The following is a 19,210-nucleotide window of genomic DNA, read 5'->3' on the forward strand; positions in this document are numbered from 1 at the left end:
TGCTTCTTTCACATCACTGTCCCATACAGCTTCTCCTTGTGCAACGTGCGCTGTATTATTGACCGATGCACATTGACACCATCTGCAGCAAGATGATGCTGCAGGTCTTTGGAGGTGGTCTGTGGATTGTCCTTGACTGTTCTCACCATTCTTCTTCTCTGTCTTTCTGATATTTTTCTTGGCCTGCCACTTCTGGGCTTAACAAGAACTGTACCTGTGTTCTTCCATTTCCTTACTATGTTCTTCACAGTGGAAACTGACAGTTTAAATTTCGGAGACAACTTTTTGCATCCTTCCCCTGAACAACTATGTTGAATAATCTTTGTTTTCAGATCATTTGAGAGTTGTTTTGAGGAGCCCATGATGCCACTCTTCATAGGAGATTCAAATAGGAGAACAACTTGCAAGTGGCCACCTTAAATACCTTTTCTCATGATTGGATACACCTGCCTATGAAGTTCAAAGCTCAATGAGGTTACAAAACCAATTTTAGTTAGGAGTGTTCAAATCAAGAAATTGATAAGTGTGCCCATACTTTTGCACAGGTCAAATTTTGTTTAAATGCGGATTGCACATTTTCTGTTAGTACAATAAACCTCATTTCAATCCAGAAATATTACTGAGTCCATCAGTTATTAGATATATGAAACTGAAATAGCTGTTGCAAAAACCCAAATTGTTATAAAGAAAAAAGGTTAACATTAATAGGGGTTCCCAAACTTTTACATATGACTGTGTATGTATATATATATATATATATATATATATATATATATATATAACATACAGCTCTGTCAAAAGATTACGAGACCACTGCAAAGTTTTATAGAAATCATCTTTTCTACATGTCTGACAGCCATTCCATTCCAGTGCCAGTTGAATTCCAACCAAAGTACACTTCATGCTACTTAATGTGCTTGCTTCTGATTAGGTGATCACCTGAACCAAATCTTATTTAGCGAGGGAAAGTATAAAAACACTGCTGTGGTCTTCACAATCCTCTTGCAATAGGACAAGCTGGATGGCAAAACAAGTGCTATTGATATCCCAAAAGTAATAGGAATGAAAGAAGGGAATTTTGTTTACTTACCGTAAATTCCTTTTCTTCTAGCTCCTATTGGGAGACCCAGACAATTGGGTGTATAGCTTCTGCCTCCGGAGGCCACACAAAGTATTACACTTTAAAAAGTGTAACCCCTCCCCTCTGCTATACACCCTCCCGTGCATCACGGGCTCATCAGTTTTGGTGCCAAAGCAGGAAGGAGGAAACTTATAAATTGGTCTAAGGTAAATTCAATCCGAAGGCTGTTCGGAGAACTGAAACCATGAACCAAAAGAACAATTCAACATGAACAACATGTGTACACAAAAGAACAACAGCCCGAAGGGAACAGGGGCGGGTGCTGGGTCTCCCAATAGGAGCTAGAAGAAAAGGAATTTACGGTAAGTAAACAAAATTCCCTTCTTCTTTGTCGCTCCATTGGGAGACCCAGACAATTGGGATGTCCAAAAGCAATCCCTGGGTGGGTAAAAGAATACCTCGATAAAAAGAGCCGAAAAACGGCCCCCTCTTACAGGTGGGCAACTGCCGCCTGAAGGAGTCGCCTACCTAGGCTGGCGTCTGCCGAATCATCGGCATGCACCTGATAGTGTTTCGTGAAAATGTGCAGACTCGACCAGGTAGCCGCCTGACACACCTGCCGAGCCGTAGCCTGGTGTCGCAATGCCCAGGACACCGACGGCTCTGGTAGAATGGGCCTTCAGCCCTGCAGGAATCGGAAGCCTAAAAGAACGGTAGGCTTCAAGAATCGGTTCCTTGATCCACCGAGCCAAGGTTGACTTGAAAACCTGAAATCCCTTACTCTGGCCCGCGATAAGGACAAGAGCGTATCAGACCGGCGCAGGGGCGCCGTGCGAGAAATGTAGAGCCGGAGTGCTCTCACCAGATCTAATAAATGCAAATCCTTTTCACATTGGTGAACTGGATGCGGACCCAAAGAGGGGGAGACGATATCCTGATTGAGATGAAACGGGGATACCTTAGGGAGAAAGTCCGGGACCGGACGTAGAACCACCCTATCCTGGTGAAACACCAGGAAGGGGGCTTTGCATGACAGCGCTGCTAGCTGAGACACTCTTCTGAGTGATGTGACTGCCACTAGGAAGGCCACCCTTTGCGAAAGGCGAGATAGAGAGATCCCGCATCGTCTCGAAAAGTGGCTTCTGAAGAGTCGTCAGCACCCTGTTAAGATCCGAGGGTGATAACGGACGCTTGTAAGGTGGGACCGGAAAGCGCCGATACTTGTCCCTTGAGAGAGCCGAGAGACAAGCCCTTGTCCATTCCAGATTGAAGGAAAGAAAGAAAAGTGGGCAAGGCAAACGGCCAGGGAGTAAAACCCTGATCAGAGCACCAGGATAAGAAGATCCTCCAAGTCCTGTGATAGATCTTGGCGGACGTTGGTTTCCTGGCCTGTCTCATGGTGGCAATGACATCTTGAGATATCCCTGATGACGCTAGGAGCCAGGACTCAATGGCCACACAGTCAGGTTTAGAGCCGCAGAATTCAGAAGGAAATATGGCCCTTGAGGCAGCAAGTCTGGTCGGTCTGGGAGTGTCCACGGTTGACCCACCGTGAGGTGCCACAGATCCGGGTACCACGATCACCTCGGCCAGTCTGGAGCGACGAGGATGGCGCGGCGACAGTCTGACCTGATCTTGCGTAACACTCTGGGCAGTTGTGCCAGAGGAGGAAAAACATAAGGCAGTCGAAACTGCGACCAGTCGTGAACTAGCGCGTCTGCCGCCAGAGCTCTGTGATCCTTGGACCAAGCCATGAATGCCGGGACTTTGTTGTTGTGCCGAGACGCCATTAGATCGACGTCCGGCGTTCCCCGGCGGCAACAGATCTCTAGAAACACGTCTGGGTGAAGAGACCATTCCCCTGCGTCCATGCCCTGGCGACTGAGAAAATCTGCTTCCCAGTTTTCTACGCCCGGGATGTGAACTGCGGAGATGGTGGAGGCTGTGGCTTCCGCCCACAGCCGAATCCGCCGAACTGCTCGGAAGGCTTGACGACTGCGCGTGTGCCGCCCTGGTGGTTGATGTACGCAACCGTCGTGGCATTGTCCGACTGAATTCGGATCTGCCTGCCCTCCAGCCACCGCTGGAACACCTTTAGGGCTAGATCCACTGCCCTTATCTCCAGAACATTGATCTGAAGGGAGGACTCTGTCGGAGTCCAGGTTCCCTGAGCCGAGTGGTGGAGGAAGACCGCTCCCCACCCTGACAGACTCGCGTCCGTCGTGACCACAGCCTCAGCTGGGGGCCGGAAGGATTTTTCCTCCGCCCAGCAAGTGGAAAAAGGACACCACTGAAGAGAGGTTTTGCTGCAAGGGAAAGAGAGACGTTCTTGTCTAGGGACGTCGACCTCCTGTCCCATTTGCGGTGTCCGATAGAATCGGACGCAGACGAAACTGCGCAAGGGAACTGCCTCCCTTGCTGCCACCATCTTCCTTAGAAAGTGCATGAGGCGCCTCAAGGGGTGACTGGGCCCGAAGGAGAGATTGCACCCCTGTCTGTAGTGAACGCTGACTATGCAGCGGAAGCTTCACTATCGCTGAGAGAGTATGAAACTCCATCCCGAGGCAAGTCAGTGATTGGATCGGTGTCAGTTTTGACCTTGGAAATTTGATGATCCACCCGAACCCCTGGAGGGTCTCCAGAGCAATGGTCAGGTTGTGTTGACATGCCACCCAGGAGGGTGTCTTGACTAGAAGATCGTCTAGGTAAGTGATCACCGAGTGGCCCTGTAGGACCGCCACCACTGCTGCCATGACCTTGGTGAAGACCCGTGGGGCTGTCGCCAGGCCGAATGGCAGTGCCACGAACTGAAGTGTTCGTCCCTGATGGCGAAACGCAGAAGGCGTTGAAGCTCGGGTGCGATCGGCACATGGAGATAAGCATCCTTGATGTCAATTGATGCTAGGAAGTCTCCTTGTGACATCGAGGCTTCAGAGTGTTCACCGCCTGAAAAAGTGCATCGGCTCGCTCGGGGGGCGGAGATGTTTTGAAGAAACTAGTCGGAGGACGAGAGCAGAGCTCTATCCTGTAACCGTGAGACAGAATGTCTCTCACCCATCGGTCTTGGACATGTGGCCACCAGGCGTCGCAAAAGCGGGAGAGCCTGCCACCGACCGAGGACGCGGTCTTGGTGAGGCCGAAGTCATGAGGAAGCCGCCTTGTGACTTAGACCGCCATGTAGAAGAGTTCCTCTAGCCCTCCTCTGACCTGTTGGACGTGGAGGAACGGAACTTTGCTGAGGACCGAAATGACCGAAACCTTTGGACTGGGGCAAGGACGATACCTTTCCCTTGGACTGTCTAGTAACTTCATCCAATTGCTCGCCAAACAAACGGTCGCCAGAAAATGGCAAACCGGTTAAGAACTTCTTGGAAGCAGAGCCTGCCTTCCATTCACGTAGCCACATGGCCCTGCAGACTGCCACCGAATTGGTGGATGCTACCGCTGTACGGCTCGCAGAGTCCAGGAACGGCGTTCATGGCGTAGAACGAAAAAACCTACGCCTGAGAAGTGAAGAACACAACCTGCGGGGCAGAGGTATGTGCAACCGCAATAATCTCAGCCAGAGAAGTTGAGATAGCTTGGAGTGCCCTCACGGCTGCGAAGGCTGGAGCAAAAGATGCGACTATGGCTTCATAGATGGATTTCATCATAAGCTTTATTTGCCTGTCAGTGGCATTCGTGAGAGATGGCATCTGCCACTAATACTACGGATCTAGCCGCCAGCCTAGAGACTGGAGAATCCACCCTATGACACTGAGCCCAACCCTTAACAACGTCAGGGGGGAAAGGGTAACGCGTGTCAATAAGGCGCTTAGTAAGCGCTTGTCCGTAAAGTTCTGTGCTTCTGGACGGCCCCTCTGGAGTTAGAGTGATCGAAACACGCACTCCTGATGAAGTCGGGGAAGGTTCCCAGCGGGCCCGCTTAGCCTATCAGAGGCCGCGGTCCGTGACGGAGTTCTCACCGTGGGATCTGGGTGTTACCCCAGGAGCCCCTTGTTGTACCGACCCAGAGGGACCCGGGAGCGATGAACTCACAGCTGCCTGGCCCTGTGTTATCGGTCTGGACTGCAAGGCTTCCAGTATCTTAGCAGACCCTCTGTCCATAGACTGAGTCCTGGAATGTGAAAGCTACTCAGAGATTTGCTGATTCCAACATGCAAACTCTGTCCCTGTCATCTGTGCAGTGGAAACCGGCGGTACCACCTGGCCGAGGGTCCCACCAGTGCCGGAGGCTCCGGCTGAGTGAGTGCCCTCGGGGCCAAGCATTGTACACAATGAGGGTATGTGGAACCTGCCTGTAATATAGCCGCACAAGAGGTACAGGTTGTAAAATAAGCCAGTGCCTTGGCACCCTTACTCTTTAAGAGCAGACAACAGCATGTCGTCCGCAGAGTATTCAGTGAGGGTATACAGCCAAAAGCAAATAATGCTGCCGAACAGTGAGATCATATACCATATAAATAAACATATATATATACACTGCGGCACCAAGGGGGGTCAGCACCTGAAAACTGGTGCCCCACAGTGCTCAGTGAGGGGGAAGGAGGATACCAACGTATGCTCCAGCCCTCCCTGCCGACGTCCAGTCGGCCGTCCCGTCGTTACCCCTGACTGGCAGGCCCGAGAACGGGAGTATATGGTACTAGGCCGCAAGAGCCGGGGACTAAATTTAAAAACGCGGCCGGCAAACCTGGCGCGGTCGGCGCGGTAGTCCCAGTCTCACAAACCACTCAGCAACCGCTGCGGCATTTGTGACACAGATGCTGCATGCACCGTCCCTCAGGGGACACAGAGTACCTTATGATGCAGGGCTCTGTCCCTGATGATGTCCAGTCTCCTGTCCGTCAGAATCCCCCAGGGGCTGCGGATGGAGCCCGGTCCCAGTGCATGGCGACCGGTTAGGATCCCCCTCTCCCAGAGCAGTGGGAAACCTTTGGACTGAGCAGATTCTGAGATCCTCCACCGGCAGAATTATAACAATGGCTGCCGGCGTTCCGAGGGGAGGAGAGAGCCGTGGGCGGAACCGCAAAAGTGCGGGAACCTGGTGGCCCATAGAGATCAATGAGGGGGGCGGAGGACAGCGAAGTGTGCTCCAGCCCTCACTGTCGGCATCATACCGACCGTCCCGCCTTTCTCCCTGACTGGCAGGCTCAGGGGCGGGAGTTTAACACACTAGGCCGCAAAAGCCGGGGACTAAAGTATAAACCGCGGCCGACAAACAGGCACGGTCGGCGCGGTAGTCCCAGACAAAAAATCCACACCGCAGTCGCAGCTGCGTCTGAGGCCAAGGTGCTTCATGCACCGTCCCAACGGGGACACAGAGTACCTGTAGATGCAGGGCCATGTCCCTGACGATACTCCGTCTCCTGTCCAGCAGATTCCCCCAGGGGCTGCGGAGGGAGCCCGGTCCCAGTGGCTGGATGACCGGTTAGGATCCCACTTCCCCAGAGCCCCTAAGGGATGGGGAAGGAAAACGGCATGTGGCTCCTGCCTGTGTACCCGCAATGGGTACCTCAACCTTAACAACACCGCCGACCTGAGTGGGGTGAGAAGGGAGCATGCCGGGGGCCCTGTTAGGGGCCCTCTTTTCTTCCATCCGATATAATCAGCAGCTGCTGCTGACTAAAATGTGGAGCATTGTGTGCATGTGTGCCTCCTTCAACACAAAGCATAAAAACTGATGAGCCCGTGATGCACGGGAGGGTGTATAGCAGAGGGGAGGGGTTACACTTTTTAAAGTGTAATACTTTGTGTGGCCTCCGGAGGCAGAAGCTATACACCCAATTGTCTGGGTCTCCCAATGGAGCGACAAAGAAATATAACTTGTAACCATGCCAAAGGAGTTGAAAAGAAAAGTTTTGAGTGAGGAAAAGAAGGGCTCAATTCTGGCTTTACTAGCACAAGGATACAGTGAGTGTCATGTTGCCTCCATCCTTAAAATTTCTAAGACGGCAGTCCATTACTACAAGGTCAAGCAGCAGACATTAAGGACAACAAAGCTACAGACCGGCAGAGGGTGAAAGCGACTCTCCACTGACAGGGATGACTATCCTCTTATTCAAATGTCACTCAGCAGCCGTAGGATGACATCAAGTGACCTACAAAAGAAATGGCAGCTGGGGTGAAGTGCACAGCAAGAACAGTTCGTAAAAGGCTCCTAGAGGCAGGGCTGAAGTCATGTAAAGCTAAAAAAAAGCCTTTCATCAATGAGAAGCAAAGGAGAGACAGGCTGAAGTTTGCCAAAGACCATAAGGATTGGACTATAGAGGACTGGAGTAAGGTAATCTCTGATGAGTCTAATTTTCACCTTTGCCCAACACCTGGACGTCTAATGGTTAGACAGAGACCTCGAGAGGCGTACAAGCCACAGTGTCTTGCACCCAATGTGAAATTTGGTGGAGGATCAGTGACAGTCTGGGGATGCTTCAGCAAGGCTGGAATTGGGCACATTAAACTTTGCGAAGGATGTATGAATCAAGCCGCATGCAAAGTTATCCTGGAAAAACATTTGCTTCCTTCAGCTCAGGCAATGTTCCCCAATTCTGAGGACTAGTTTTTCCAGCAGGACAATGCGCCATGCCAAACAGCTAGGTCAATCAATGTGGGGATGAAGGACCACCACATCAAAACTCTGTCATAGTCAGCCCAATCTCCAGACCTGAATTCCATTGAAAACATTTGGAATGTAATCAAGAGGAAGATGGATAGTCACAAGCCATCAAACAAAGAAGAACTGCTTACATTTTTGCACCAGGAGTGGCATAAGGTTACTCAAAAGCAGTGTGAAAGAATGTTGGAAAGCATGCCAAGATGCATGAAACCTGTGATTAAAAATCATGGTTATTCCACAAAATATTGATTCTGAAGTCTTCCTGAGTTAAAGCATTAGTATTGTTTCTAAATGATTATGAACTTGTTTTCTTTGCATTATTTGAGGTTAAGCAATGCATTTTTTTGTTATTTTGACCATTTCTCATTTTCACTAAATAAATACAAAATTTATTGCTTGGAAATTCGGAGACATTGTCAGTAGTTTATAGAATAAAAGAACAATTTACATTTCACTCATATTTTACACATATGTACAGTTAGGTCCAGAAATATTTGGACAGTGACACAAGTTTTGTTATTTTAGCTGTTTACAAAAACATGTTCAGAAATACAATTATATATATAATATGGGCAGAAAGTGCACACTCCCAGCTGCAATATGAGAGTTTTCACATCCAAATCGGAGAAAGGGTTTAGGAATCATAGCTCTGTAATGCATAGCCTCCTCTTTTTCAAGGGACTAAAAGTAATTGGACAAGGGACTCTAAGGGCTGCAATTAACTCTGAAGGTGTCTCCCTCGTTAACCTGTAATCAATGAAGTAGTTAAAAGGTCTGGGGTTGATTACAGGTGTGTGGTTTTGCATTTGGAAGCTGTTGCTGTGACCAGACAACATGCGGTCTAAGGAACTCTCAATTGAGGTGAAGCAGAACATCCTGAGGCTGAAAAAAAAAGAAAAAATCCATCAGAGAGATAGCAGACATGCTTGGAGTAGCAAAATCAACAGTCGGGTACATTCTGAGAAAAAAGGAATTGACTGGTGAGCTTGGGAACTCAAAAAGGCCTGGGCGTCCACGGATGACAACAGTGGTGGATGATCGCCACATACTTTCTTTGGTGAAGAAGAACCCGTTCACAACATCAACTGAAGTCCAGAACACTCTCAGTGAAGTAGGTGTATCTGTCTCTAAGTCAACAGTAAAGAGAAGACTCCATGAAAGTAAATACAAAGGGTTCACATCTAGATGCAAACCATTCATCAATTCCAAAAATAGACAGGCCAGAGTTAAATTTGCTGAAAAACACCTCATGAAGCCAGCTCAGTTCTGGAAAAGTATTCTATGGACAGATGAGACAAAGATCAACCTGTACCAGAATGATGGGAAGAAAAAAGTTTGGAGAAGAAAGGAACGGCACATGATCCAAGGCACACCACATCCTCTGTAAAACATGGTGGAGGCAACGTGATGGCATGGGCATGCATGGCTTTCAATGGCACTGGGTCACTTGTGTTTCTTGATGACATAACAGCAGACAAGAGTAGCCGGATGAATTCTGAAGTGTACCGGGATATACTTTCAGCCCAGATTCAGCCAAATGCCGCAAAGTTGATCGGACGGCGCTTCATAGTACAGATGGACAATGACCCCAAGCATACAGCCAAAGCTACCCAGGAGTTCATGAGTGCAAAAAAGTGGAACATTCTTCAATGGCCAAGTCAATCACCAGATCTTAACCCAATTGAGCATGCATTTCACTTGCTCAAATCCAGACTTAAGACGGAAAGACCCACAAACAAGCAAGACCTGAAGGCTGCGGCTGTAAAGGCCTGGCAAAGCATTAAGAAGGAGGAAACCCAGCGTTTGGTGATGTCCATGGGTTCCAGACTTAAGGCAGTGATTGCCTCCAAAGGATTCGCAACAAAATATTGAAATTAAAAATATTTTGTTTGGATTTGGTTTATTTGTCCAATTACTTTTGACCTCCTAAAATGTGGAGTGTTTGTAAAGAAATGTGTACAATTCCTACAATTTCTATCAGATATTTTTGTTCAAACCTTCAAATTAAACGTTACAATCTGCACTTGAATTCTGTTGTAGAGGTTTCATTTCAAATCCAATGTGGTGGCATGCAGAGCCCAACTCGCGAAAATTGTGTCACTGTCCAAATATTTCTGGACCTAACTGTATGTATGTATATGTGTGCACATATATATATATATATATATATGTGTGTGTGTGTGTGTGTGTGTGTGTGTGTGTGTGTGTGTGTGTGTATGTATATATATGTGTGTGTGTGTGTATATATAATATATACACACTGAAAAAATATATAAATACAACACTTGTTTTAGCTCCCCCTTTTCATGAGCTGAACTCAAAGATCTAAGACTTTTTCTATGTACACAAAAGGCCTTTTTCTCTCAAATATTAATAAATTTGTCTAAATCGGTGTTATTAAGCACTTCTCTTTTGCCGAGATAATCCATCCACCTCACAGCATGGGTTTGGCATATTAAGATGCTGATTAGGGACTAGGTAAAAAGTTAAAAGTGAAAAAAATTATACCGAAAAATAAATTTATATAAAAACAAAAAAGTACACGTATTTGGTATTGCCGCATCTGTCCCAACCTGATTTATAAAACTGCTACCCTATTTAACCCCTTCAGTGAACAGTTTAAAAAAAATAAACCAAAAAATCATTCATCTGATACTGCAGAAAAAAAAGTGGAATAAAATTCAGTCAAAAAGTTGAACATAAACAAAAATGGTATTACTGAAAACTACAGCTTGTCCTGCAAAAACAAGCCTTAACACACATCCATCAGTGGAAAATTAAAAAAGATATAGCTCTCAGAATACAGCAATGCAAAAAAAAAATATTTTTTCTAAAAAATTGTTTTGTGTAAAAGCGACAAAACACAAAAAAATTATATAAATGTGGTATCGCTGTACATACTGAACCGAAGAATAAACCTGTGTTGTTACTTTTATTAAACAGTGAACAGCATAACAAAATCGCTAAAAACAATTCCTGAATTGCTATTTCATGTTAGTGCTACCTGTGATCACTTGTGGGGGAGCTCCACTGTTTAGGCACCTCAGGGAGTCTCCAAAATTTACATGGCAACCACTAATGAATCTAGCCAATTTTGCAGTCAGATGGCACTCCTTCCCTTCCAAACTCTGCGGTGCACCCACACTGTAGATTTCCACCACATATGAAGTGTCTGCGTACTCAGGAGAAATTGCACTATAAATTTTATGGTGCATTTTCTCCTGTTGCCCTTACAAAAAAAAGCTACCTGGTTGAAGTAACAATTTTGTGGTAAAAAAAATTTTTTTTAAATTTTCATGGCTCAACGTTATAAACTTCTGTGAAGCCCCCGGGGTTCAAGGTGCTCACCAAACAACTAGATATATTCCTTGACGGGCCTAGTTTCCAAAATGGGGGTCACTTGTGTGGGAGCTCCACTGTTTAAGCACCTCAGGGGGTCTCCAAACGCGACAAGGCATCTAATGATTCCAGCCAATTTTGCTTTCAAAAATTGAAATGACGCTCCCTTCCGAGCCCTGCTGTGCGCCCAAACAATTGATTTCCACCACATATGAGGTATCGGCATGCTCAGAAGAAATTGCACAATAAATTTGAAGGTTTATTTTTTCTTGTTACCCTTGTAAAAATGCTAAATTTGAGGCTAAAGTAACATTTTTGTGGGAAAAAGTAAAATTTTCAGTTTTTCCTTACACATTGCTTTGGTTCATGTGAAGCACCTAAAAGGTTAATAAACTTCTTCGCTGTGGTTTGGAGCAGTGTGAGGGGTGCAGTTTTTAGAATGGCGTCACTTTGGGTATTCTCTGTCACACAGGCCTCTCAAAGTCACTTGAAATGTGATATGGTCCCTAAAAAATGGTTTTGTAAATTTTGTTGGAAAAATGAGAAATTGCTGATGAACTTTGACCCCATCTAACTTTCTAACAAAACAAAATTATGTTTCAGAATTTGTGCTGATATAAAGTAGACAAGTGGGAAATGTAATTTATTAACTATTTTATGTAACATAACTCTGGTTTAATGGCATAAAAATGTAAAGTTTAAAAATTGCAACATTTTCAAACTTTGCGCCAAATTTCTGATAATTTCACAAATAAACGCAAACTATATTGTCTTACGTTTACCCCTATCCTGAAGTACAACATGTCACGAAAAAAAACAAACAATCTCGGAGTCACCGTAATCCGTTGAAGCATTCCAGAGTTATAAGCTGTCAAAGTGACACTGGTCAGAAATGAAAAAATTGGCCCGGTCACGAAGGCAAAAACAGGCTCTGGTACAAAAGGGTTAAAATGACTTTGCAAGAATAAAAAATGTGTGATGGATGCATTTTGAGAAAAACAAGTTTAGCTTCTTGGCTAGCATTCCCTATAATAAGATGCCATGTGTTAAAGATATACTCAGATATATTTTTCTTCAAATACGTGATAAGACGCATGAAAGATGGACTTCAAAATGTGTAAAAAATATATGTATTTTTATATCTAATAAATTGGTTGCCAAAGTTACAGAAAGGAAAAATAATATTCTTCATTAGCTTATGTAAAGAGTTAATAATAGAGTTAATAATAGTCCATTCTAATCGATAGAAATCTTAATCGATCTTTCCTTGGTTCTTGAATAGAGTCGTGCTGGAGACCTGACAGCATGTTACTTCATCTTGGATCGGGTGGAAGGCTTCCAGCAGGCTCCACATGTGTCCTTCTGCAGGCACGATCCCCCTCTCTCTGCCCTCCCCCCGAGAAGTGTCATGGCATATATGTCCAATGCAGCTACTCATAAGGGCTATTTAAGGAGATCCTACTATACACATGATGTCACTCACTAGTAGTTTGCAAAGTATATATATATATATAGAGGACTATACAATTAACAACCTCATGTCCTATTAGTTACCTACTAGCACTCCAAGATACATGATTTATACACATTTATTGGACATCCCTAGATGACCAAATTAAGGAGTAACGCCATTTTTCAATAAAATCAATCTTTATTTAAACATATTTTTTTAAAATATTTTAGCAAAAAAGGTACCGTATAAAAGAGAGGCACGGACAGGCACATAATTAGATCCCTATATTAGTAACTGGGATATTTACACCCAGGCAGGTAAATGTATATCTGATTACAGCCAAAAACCAAATATTAAATGAATCTAGTGATTATACCAATTATTAATACCAGTATACCATATTCATTGCTGCACAAGTCTCCACATATATAATTTAAGACAAGTATCATATGCCATATGGACCAAGAGCAGACTCTGCGGTTCCACCTGCGTTTTTTCATCTGCAGTGCATAGATTTTTTCATGCAGGGTTCCTCCATGAATAATCTGTACTCATAAGAATAAATAAATAAAAGAGTATGGAGGTTCCCTAAGCACGAATCAATTCCATTGAATGCAGTATAAATTAATGAACGCACAAGGTGGTGTCAGCAGAGCCTGCTCAGGCTCACAGATTACATAGAATTCATGACACTTAGAAACATACAATGTGCAGCAACAAACCATCTATGATAACGACCGCACAAACCATGCAAGTCCAAAAATCAACTAGAGATTAGTGTAATTAGGCTGACAAAATACATGATAATATCATAATATTACATCACCTGACTGGGAAGTATCCTGCCGTGACCCTCGCACTCCGACACGTGTTTCACAAACAGCTTTCTCAAGGAGCGTGTCAGAGGTGAGGGGCAAGCAGATTATAAACATCAGATAACCAATAAGAGGTGCCAAAACCTGATTGCATTCAAACGTCACACCAGAAAACAGACTAATCCCATTAGCGGCGCATGACTGCAGTTGCTACGGACGCTTGAAAAGAGACCTCCCACGGATCGCGATCACGTGACCGTGACGTCATGACCCACACGGTGGTGAGTCATGGCAACCACAGCACGCTATCTGACGCGATGTGTGACGGTCAGTCGGCAGCAGTAGGAGTCATGCGCACTGGGTAATCTGTGATACTTAGAAAATAATACACACAACAGGACAGGAAGATTTCGATCATTCAAAAAACTTATTGTCAGAAAAACTATGCAATCGACTGCAAAAAAGGCACATCATTAAATAGAAGGGAACCATATTATTATGCAAAGATATATAATTTTACAAAAAACACCCCATTATAACATACAATCAATATAATAGAGACCTATACAGTCAAGGGCACGTCTTTACATAGGAGGAGATCATATTATTATACAGTCATAAATGGATTTACAAATTCTAGAGAAAACACCCCATTATAACATACAGTCAATACAAAATAATTAAAGAGAACACTACTCCATAACACTTGTTCATATAATATATAATGATCCTGTCGGACGACTTGAAAGAGTAGCTCCTTCCCCTAGACATCAACGGTCATCACACGAAACCTTCCCAGGACATGTAGAAACAGCACACTCCATTGGTGAAATTAACCCGAATATATGGTGACCTAAATGGACTAAAAAAATAAACGATTAAAATAATAAAAAACAAAACCCACCAAACACATCTAACTAAAACCCAGGCATCCATACGCGAAGGATACAAGAGACACAAGAAACTACAAAATATCATGAGAACAAACACCTCAGAAAACCTCCCTCTTTTTTGGATACAACCAGGTTGATTACTTCCTGAGGTGTTTGTTCTCATGATATTTTGTAGTTTCTTGTGTCTCTTGTATCCTTCGCGTATGGATGCCTGGGTTTTAGTTAGATGTGTTTGGTGGGTTTTGTTTTTTATTATTTTAATCGTTTATTTTTTTAGTCCATTTAGGTCACCATATATTCGGGTTAATTTCACCAATGGAGTGTGCTGTTTCTACATGTCCTGGGAAGGTTTCGTGTGATGACCGTTGATGTCTAGGGGAAGGAGCTACTCTTTCAAGTCGTCCGACAGGATCATTATATATTATATGAACAAGTGTTATGGAGTAGTGTTCTCTTTAATTATTTTGTATTGACTGTATGTTATAATGGGGTGTTTTCTCTAGAATTTGTAAATCCATTTATGACTGTATAATAATATGATCTCCTCCTATGTAAAGACGTGCCCTTGACTGTATAGGTCTCTATTATATTGATTGTATGTTATAATGGGGTGTTTTTTGTAAAATTATATATCTTTGCATAATAATATGGTTCCCTTCTATTTAATGATGTGCCTTTTTTGCAGTCGATTGCATAGTTTTTCTGACAATAAGTTTTTTGAATGATCGAAATCTTCCTGTCCTGTTGTGTGTATTATTTTCTAAGTATCACAGATTACCCAGTGCGCATGACTCCTACTGCTGCCGACTGACCGTCACACATCGCGTCAGATAGCGTGCTGTGGTTGCCATGACTCACCACCGTGTGGGTCATGACGTCACGGTCACGTGATCGCGATCCGTGGGAGGTCTCTTTTCAAGCGTCCGTAGCAACTGCAGTCATGCGCCGCTAATGGGATTAGTCTGTTTTCTGGTGTGACGTTTGAATGCAATCAGGTTTTGGCACCTCTTATTGGTTATCTGATGTTTATAATCTGCTTGCCCCTCACCTCTGACACGCTCCTTGAGAAAGCTGTTTGTGAAACACGTGTCGGAGTGCGAGGGTCACGGCAGGATACTTCCCAGTCAGGTGATGTAATATTATGATATTATCATGTATTTTGTCAGCCTAATTACACTAATCTCTAGTTGATTTTTGGACTTGCATGGTTTGTGCGGTCGTTATCATAGATGGTTTGTTGCTGCACATTGTATGTTTCTAAGTGTCATGAATTCTATGTAATCTGTGAGCCTGAGCAGGCTCTGCTGACACCACCTTGTGCGTTCATTAATTTATACTGCATTCAATGGAATTGATTCGTGCTTAGGGAACCTCCATACTCTTTTATTTATTTATTCTTATGAGTACAGATTATTCATGGAGGAACCCTGCATGAAAAAATCTATGCACTGCAGATGAAAAAACGCAGGTGGAACCGCAGAGTCTGCTCTTGGTCCATATGGCATATGATACTTGTCTTAAATTATATATGTGGAGACTTGTGCAGCAATGAATATGGTATACTGGTATTAATAATTGGTATAATCACTAGATTCATTTAATATTTGGTTTTTGGCTGTAATCAGATATACATTTACCTGCCTGGGTGTAAATATCCCAGTTACTAATATAGGGATCTAATTATGTGCCTGTCCGTGCCTCTCTTTTATACGGTACCTTTTTTGCTAAAATATTTTAAAAAAATATGTTTAAATAAAGATTGATTTTATTGAAAAATGGCGTTACTCCTTAATTTGGTCATCTAGGGATATAGAGGACTATGTCAGCATATATAATATATCCTTTTATAAAGTGTTTGATAACTAGATGTATTAATTTTAATGTTTTTACACCACGTCTGCTTTAATCTATAGCTCTCTGTATTCTAGCACTAAAACAAACAGTTTCACTGGAATCAGGATTTTTCGTATTATTGTGCAGAGAAAAGTAGTTATTCTTTGTTTCATTTTGTTAATTGTATCTTTTATTTTCCCAGATTCAGAACAATGGGATAGCCTTACGATAGACAACAGAAACCTGCTCATCACAAGTTTATCTACCATGGAACTCGACAGCAGACCAGACCTGAGAGATAAAGGACTGTTGCTCAAGAAGAAGTTGGAGAACTTAAATTAATACTTAAAAATGATTACCTGTGCAACTTACCCAGACACGTTTCATGGATTTGGAGATTAATTCAACACAAGATTACATTTACGATGTAGCATGCATCATTCCACGCCTAAAATAAATATTTCCATGACATTTATTCGCTTGTACATTTTCTGCATTTTATAGGTTACATTAGTGTGTAAACATGGATTTAGACAGCTGCAGGTTTACATGAGCATTTTATGGGGGCCCTATGTACTACAGTAACATAAACTAATTTATGTTTCAAAACTCTAATTGGTCAATTGATTATTTATAAATTATTAAAACACATAAGTGTGTTTATCCTCCATACATTGGAATTATTGGTTTTTCTTTATCTTACTATAATATTACCACCGACTGCCATTCACCAAATGAATGCCAAAAAAAAGAGAATTTTGTTTACTTACCGTAAATTCTTTTTCTTAAAGTTCCGTATTGGGAGTCCCAGACCTTGGGTGTTAAGCTTCTGCCTCCGGAGGACACACAAAGTACTACACTTAAAAGTGTAGCTCCTCCCTCTGAGCTTATACACCCCCTGGTGAGCAAGTCCCAGCCAGTTAAGTGCAAAAGCTGAAGGAGAATAGCCACCCACAAGTAGAACAGAACAAGAACCGGAACAACCGGAGACTCTGTCCACAACAGCCGGTGATAACACGCGGAACAAGAAATTGCCAACAGGCAGCAGGGAGGGTGCTGGGTCTCCCAATACGGAACTATAAGAAAAAGAATTTACGGTAAGTAAACAAAATTCTCTTTTTCTTTATCGTTCCTTTGGGAGACCCAGACCCTGGGACGTTCCAAAGAAGTCCCTGGGTGGGAATAAACAGAAAACTAAGAAGTAGGCAGAACCTAACTTCACAAATGGGCAACAGCCGCCTGAAGGATGCGTCTGCCCAAGCTCGCATCTGCCGAAGCATGAGCATGCACTTGGTAGTGCTTCGAGAAGGTATGCAGGCTAGTCCAAGTGGCAGCCTGACAGACTTGTTGAGCCGTAGCCTGGTGCCTAAAAGCCCAAGAGGCACCGACAGCTCTGGTCGAGTGTGCCTTGATCCCCGGCGGGGGAGGCACCGGAGTACTCTGGTAGGCGTCCAAAATGGTCGATCTAATCCAACGGGCTAAGGTCGGCTTAGAAGCAGGGAGGCCCTTGCGCCGACCTGTGATTAGCACAAAAAGAGAGGTGCACCGCCTAAGCGCAGCGGTGCGAGACACATAGATCCGGAGAGCACGCACCAGATCTAGAGTATGCAGCGCTTTCTCAAAGCGATGAACAGGAGCCGGACAGAAGGAAGGTAGGGTAATGTCCTGGTTAAGGTGGAAAGGAGAGACCACCTTAGGAAGAAAGTCCGGAGTCGGATGGAGAACCACCTTGTCTTGATGAAAGACTAAAAAAGGTGACTCCGAAGAGAGCGTAGCCAAATCAGAGACTCTCCTGAGAGAAGTTATGGCAACCAGAAAGGCCACTTTCTGAGAAAGACGATACAAAGAAACCTCCCTAAGAGGCTCAAAAGGGGGTTTCTGCAATACCGTGAGGACCAAGTTAAGGTCCCAGGGATCCAAGGGCCGCCGATACGGCGGAATGATGTGAGACACTCATTGCATGAAGGTGCGGACCTGAGCCAGCCGAGCGAGACGCCGCTGGAACAGAACTGACAGAGCTGAGACTTGTCCCTTGAGAGAGTTGAGGGACAGTCCTAGCTGCAGACCGGACTGTAGAAAAGACAGAAGCGTCGGCAAAGAGAATGGCCAAGGAGGATGGCCGGTAGAGCGACACCAGGACAGGAAAATTTTCCAAGTCCTGTGATAGATCTTAGCGGAGGAAGCCTTACGGGCCCGAGTCATAGTGGAGATGACTTCAGGAGGAATACCAGAAGCCGTCAAAATCCAGGACTCAAGAGCCACGCCGTCAATTTGAGGGCCGCAGAATTCGGGCGGAAAAACGGACCTTGCGAGAGTAGGTCTGGACGGTCCGGGAGATGCCACGGCATCTCTGCAGACAGGTGGAGCAGGTCCGGATACCAAGCTCGCCTGGGCCAGTCCGGTGCAATGAGGATGACTCGACGGCCCTTCATTCTGATCTTGCGTAGGACTCTGGGTAAGAGAGCTAGAGGGGGAAACACGTAAGACAGACAAAACTGGGACCAGTCTTGAACCAGAGCGTCCGCGGCGAAGGCCTGAGGATCGTGGGAGCGAGCCACGTAAACAGGAACTTTATTGTTGTGACGGGATGCCATTAGGTCCACGTCCGAAGTGCCCCATTTGCGGCAGATTGACTGAAACACTGCCGGGTGCAGGGACCACTCGCCACCGTCCACGCTTTGACGGCTGAGATAATCTGCCTCCCAGTTTTCCACGCCTGGGATGTGGACTGCGGATATGGTGGACTTGGAGTCCTCCGCCCATTAGAGGATGCGTTGTACCTCCATCATTGCCAGGCGGCTGTGTGTCCCACCTTGGTGATTGATGTAGGCAACCGCTGTCGCGTTGTCTGACTGGACTCGAATGTGCCTGCCCGCCAACAGGTGGTGAAAGGCTAGGAGAGCTAGAAGCACGGCTCTGGTTTTCAGCACATTGATTGAAAGGGCTGACTCGGACGGAGTCCAAGTGCCCTGCGCTCTGTGGTGGAGACATACCACTCCCCAGCCGGATAGACTGGCATCCGTGGTGAGAATCACCCAGGATGGGGCCAGGAAGGAGCGCCCTTGGGACAGGGGCCGAAGCCACCACTGAAGGGAGCTCCTGGTCCGTGGCGACAGAGCCACTAACTTGTGTAAGGAGGAAGGCCGCTTGTCCCAACAGCGGAGAATGTCCAGCTGCAGGGGG

General features: G+C 45.0%; 1 protein-coding gene across 2 annotated transcripts in view; it reads left to right on the forward strand.

Annotated features, from left to right (window-relative positions):
* The window catches only part of ECPAS (Ecm29 proteasome adaptor and scaffold), a 286,613-nt gene extending 270,111 nt beyond the window's left edge, over window positions 1–16,502 (forward strand). For both annotated transcript variants that reach the window (XM_075316050.1, XM_075316054.1), the window contains one exon: window positions 16,230–16,502. In XM_075316050.1, the coding sequence (XP_075172165.1) occupies window positions 16,230–16,369 (140 nt within the window). In that variant the 3' untranslated portion in view covers window positions 16,370–16,502. The remainder of the gene's footprint in view (window positions 1–16,229) is intronic.
* The last annotated feature ends 2,708 nt before the right edge of the window (window positions 16,503–19,210 follow it).

The sequence above is a fragment of the Anomaloglossus baeobatrachus genome, chromosome 1, assembly GCF_048569485.1.
Source record: "Anomaloglossus baeobatrachus isolate aAnoBae1 chromosome 1, aAnoBae1.hap1, whole genome shotgun sequence".
NCBI lineage: Eukaryota > Metazoa > Chordata > Amphibia > Anura > Aromobatidae > Anomaloglossus > Anomaloglossus baeobatrachus.